Raw genomic sequence first — 4387 nt, 5'->3', positions numbered from 1 at the left:
TAGTGGTGCAACCCACAGTCTAAAAATTCTGAAGCCTGTAGCAAGTTCAAGGCCTGCTTGAATTACAGAGCAAGACTTTGCATCATAGCTGCCAAAACGAATATGAGGGAAAGAACTCAGAAGCCAAGATGATCATAGCTAAGATTTATTTTGAGTATGAAGACTTTCTGATGTAGTTAAAGAAATCAGTAGTCTTGTCAACCACAAGGTATTCATAAATCACAACTTTAAGCCCCATTGAAATTCTGAGGAAGAAAAACATTGCAGGCTGGAGAGATGGCTCAGAGGTTAAGGACATTGACTGCTCTTCCAGAGGTTCTGAGTTCAATTTCCAGCAACTACATGGTGGCTCACCATGGGGCCAATGCCCTCTTCTGGTGTGTCTGAAGACAGCAACAATGTACTCATATATATATATAAGATAAATAAATCTTAAAAAAAAGAAAAATTTTGGTCTACTATTCAGACATATTTCTTGAAAAAGTAAAATGAAGCAAACTCCTCATTATGGTTCCACAGAAATTTCTTCTTCTTCTTCTTCTTCTTCTTCTTCTTCTTCTTCTTCTTCTTCTTCTTCTTCTTCTTCTTCTTCTTCTTCTTCTTCTTCTTCCTCTTCCTCTTCTTCTTCTTCTTCTTCTTCTTCTTCTTCTTCTTCTTATTATTATTATTATTATTATTATTATTATTATTGTTATTATTATTTTGATTTTTGAGACAGGATTTCTCTGTGTATCCCTGGCTGTCCTAGAACTCACTTCATAGACCAGACTGGCTTTGAACTCAGAAATCAGCCTGCCACTGCCTCCCAAGTACTGGAATTAAAGGCATGTACCTATATTACACAGCCTGAAATTATTTTTGTGTTTCCTATGCTGCTATTGATTATTTAATGAATTCTATTTTATAATGCAGGATACTTTTCAGTAGAGCATCTCTGTTGCCCTCAAAAGTGTCAGATAAGAGCATGCTTCTCAGAGCTAAGGAACTAGAGAGATGAAGGAGACGAACATACAGTAAGGACAAATGAACTTTATTGATACAGTGATTGAAGAGAGACTGAGGATCTTTAGTTGGCAGCAATTGTGTCCTGAATCCAGTCCACGAAGTTGCAGACCTTGGTGTATACACCAGGTGCATCTGGCTGGGCACAACCATAGCCCCAGGAAACAATGCCCTGGAGCTCTCCATTGCAAACCACAGGGCCACCAGAGTCACCCTACATTAGAGACATACAGTGTTTAAGGAAGAGATATGTGGAAGAAGAATCACATTTACTCTGATCTTAAGACCTCATTCTACTTACCCTAGAATAGTTGCATTTTTTTCTGCATTGAAACACATTGTCTATTCTCACTAATGAGATGGAATGACATCCAGAGTAGATCTCATATCTGCCTGATCCCACTGCATGAAGCTTCTAGTTTCCCAATGATGGATACTCAAATGCCACTCCCAGGAGAACAGAGGTTTCATATGCAAAGAGAGCCACTCACCTGGCAGGAATCTTTGCCTCCCTCCAGGAAGCCAACACAGATCATGCTGTTGGTGATTTCCCCAGGGTAGGAGGCTTCACAATCAGCTTGAGACAACACTGGGGCTTCCACACACTGGAGCAGGTCTGGGTTGTTCACTGAGAGGAAAGGTAATGATCAAAGAAAGAAGAAATATGCATCAGAGCACATGGAGGAACATTAATTTATCCTAGAATGTCACAGGAACTACCACAGAAATCATTAGGAACATAAGTTCCAACAAAAACTGTAGCCTTCTAAATCTGTAAAATGACTCCTGTTGATCTTGTTTTTATTGTTGATCCTGTTACACAGTGTGTATTTGTACTCTATTTAGGTTATAGAGAATGAACTTCTTGGCATTTTATATCCCTTTGGTACCAACTACAGTTTTTATAGTTGGTACTTTAAACATATTTGCAAGGTATAAACCAGTAGGTTCAATACCAGATAAATACCTGTTTTTGGAAAACATGGGGAAGAAGGAATATAGTAGGCAAAAGAAAGGTCCTACTCACCACCATTGCTGAGGGTGTTTCCCCAGCCAGAGATGAGGCACTGAGTGCCTGCTGGTGCACAGGAGCTGGGCAGGGGTACAGCGGCCACCTGGGCATTGAGGGTCACCGGGGAAGCGAGCTTGATCAGCATGATGTCATTGTTCAGGGTCCACCCATTATATCTGGGGTGCTGGATGACCTTGGCAGAACTGACAAACTGCTCATTGCCCTCCAGGACATTGATGTTGTGTTCTCCCAGTCTCACTTGAATGCGGCTGTTAGAATGAAAACACATGCTAGAGATTTTTTTGTCCAAGACACCTCAAGGTTCCCAAGCTTATTGCTCAGGAGTGGCTCTGGAGGTGTACAGTAAATCTTGAGGCAATGTGAAAGGAGAAGCTGTGGTGGATAATTTCTGATTAAGCAACCTTGCCCTTTTTTCTTCAGAGATTGGTGGTATATAAAGAGCAGTTTGGGGATGGTTTTCAACCTGCCATCCCACAGTCCCTCACACATTCAGTGGTGTGGATCCAAGGTAACATCTGATGTTCACCTCACTTTCTGGGTCTTTGTTAATGACAGAAGGATCTATGAGTAATATCTCTTTCTTTACTAAAGACTATTATTATGTGAGACCTAAGACTGTTTAGTCCAAAGTGTTATGACATGGAACCTTGAAAGAAGTTTACATTCTTGTTCCCAACTCTAGAAGTACTGAGCCAGTATCCCTGTCATTTGTGTTATATACTTGAGACTAAGAATGCCTAGTAGAGACTGCATTGAGTTTTACCAATATTTAGTTGTATTTCTGAAAAGTTGAAGTTCATTTTTCTTCTTAGCTAGTAGTGGTTGTACAAAGGTCTTGCCTGACTTTCTCACCTGTATATATAATAGCAAAATAAACATTCCTTGGTTTAATGACTCACATTCCTTGCTATTTTATGAGCTTGCGGAAATGAGAGGCCTCCTATTCTGTATCAAACTTTCCTCAATGCTCATGATAGTTAATTGCTACCAGCAACTTCTCCTTATGGCTTTCCCCATTCACCTTTCAACTTTACCACTTGCCCAAGTGCTGTGTTCTTAATATGTTCCAGAATGTGGGCTCCTTCATTAGGGGTTAATCACTTACGATTTGTAGCAGTGAGCTGCAGACACCACCCACTGGTCATTGATGAGGGAACCTCCACAGAAGTGGTAGCCAGAGTTCAGAGACACCTGGTAGGGGACAGAATGCTCCGGGCAGGTATATCCTCCAACAATCTTGTCATCATCATCCACAGGGAAAGCAACTTGTTTGGAGACAGGAAATGAAAATAAGCAAATTCATCTGAGTATTGGAGGTTCTATGGCAGATAATACCTTTAGGATTTCTTACTGAGCACAATGAGTGTAGGAAAGCTGCAATCACTCTATCTCCAATGGGCAACATAGATTATAGGACTTCTCAGTATCAGGTTCTGCAGGACAGACCGATAGTTCCCACAGAGCCCAGATCTCCTCTAAGCATCTGTGTTGGGACAGGAAGAACTACCTGAGAAAACACCTAATGGGATCTCACTAGAAGACAGTTCTTCCCATTGCCTGTTTTATTTTTATACCTATTACTTGTTTGTCCCACCTGAATATTGGCTTTTTACCTAGGCCAATGTCCCACAATATTTTTTTACTTAGGCTTGCTTTCCACAGAAATCAACTCTTTAGAATGATTCAAGAATAGAAAGGAATACCCAAGACAACTTAGACTTAATAAGGGGTGGGCACAGCCACTCGCCAATATATCAGTATCTCTTAACTTTGATTGGTAAGATGAAGTTTATTTAAGGATGGACCTACTAAACAGGCAAGACCTAAGACATATAGGATCAGAATTCTAATGGTTGAATATTTAGGAAAAAATAAGCTTTTTGTGTCTTTAAGAACATTTTTCCTTAAGAACATCTGTTGGTGGAAGTATCACAGGGTGCCAAGCAGTGGGCATGCTGGTTCATTTTATGGAACCTCTTTGTTAGCTCTATCTTTCAATATTCCCTGCTCTTGGCACCAATTAGAATGAAGACTGGTACAAGAGTAGATTAAAGGGGAACTAAGAAAGACAAAGAATGAGAAGCCAGGAAAGTAAGGAGAAGGTTTGAGAGGCTGGTGAGACAATCCGAATGTAGGTAAGAGACAGCATTGGGATAGTTCATCTATTTCATTCAGGGGAATGGACAGAGCTTAGGGAAAAGAGTGAAACTCACCAGCAGCTCCCACAAGGGCTAGGATCAGAAGTGCACTCATGGTGACAGAAAGTCATGAGCATAGAAAGAGAGCCTGTCTTTATAGTTCCCTAGATGGAAAGGAGGGCATCTTGGCTAAGAGTGGAGGGGTCATTTTTTT

General features: G+C 40.7%; 1 protein-coding gene across 1 annotated transcript; it reads right to left on the bottom strand.

The window, feature by feature from the left end:
* Positions 1-1010: 1010 nt before the first annotated feature.
* On the bottom strand, positions 1011-4316 carry LOC116098793 (anionic trypsin-2). Its single transcript, XM_031381661.1, has 5 exons — positions 4249-4316; positions 3141-3300; positions 2030-2283; positions 1494-1630; positions 1011-1216 (listed from the first exon to the last, which is right to left on the bottom strand). Exons 1-5 carry the CDS (start codon positions 4286-4288, stop codon positions 1067-1069), a joined length of 741 nt encoding a protein of 246 aa, XP_031237521.1. The 5' UTR covers positions 4289-4316; the 3' UTR covers positions 1011-1066.
* Positions 4317-4387: the final 71 nt, after the last annotated feature.

The sequence above is a fragment of the Mastomys coucha genome, unplaced genomic scaffold (genome assembly GCF_008632895.1).
Source record: "Mastomys coucha isolate ucsf_1 unplaced genomic scaffold, UCSF_Mcou_1 pScaffold20, whole genome shotgun sequence".
NCBI classification, from domain to species: domain Eukaryota; kingdom Metazoa; phylum Chordata; class Mammalia; order Rodentia; family Muridae; genus Mastomys; species Mastomys coucha.
This window is presented reverse-complemented; position numbering and strand designations above follow the sequence as displayed.

Bases quoted from the DNA above. Each gene is read 5' to 3' on its own strand.
- LOC116098793 (XM_031381661.1), bottom strand. From the start codon at position 4,288: ATGAGTGCACTTCTGATCCTAGCCCTTGTGGGAGCTGCTG. The intron at 3,301-4,248 runs GTGAGTTTCACT...TCTCCAAACAAG, and splicing joins AGCCCTTGTGGGAGCTGCTG to TTGCTTTCCCTGTGGATGAT. The intron at 1,631-2,029 runs GTGAGTAGGACC...CTTTCCTCTCAG, and splicing joins AAACACCCTCAGCAATGGTG to TGAACAACCCAGACCTGCTC.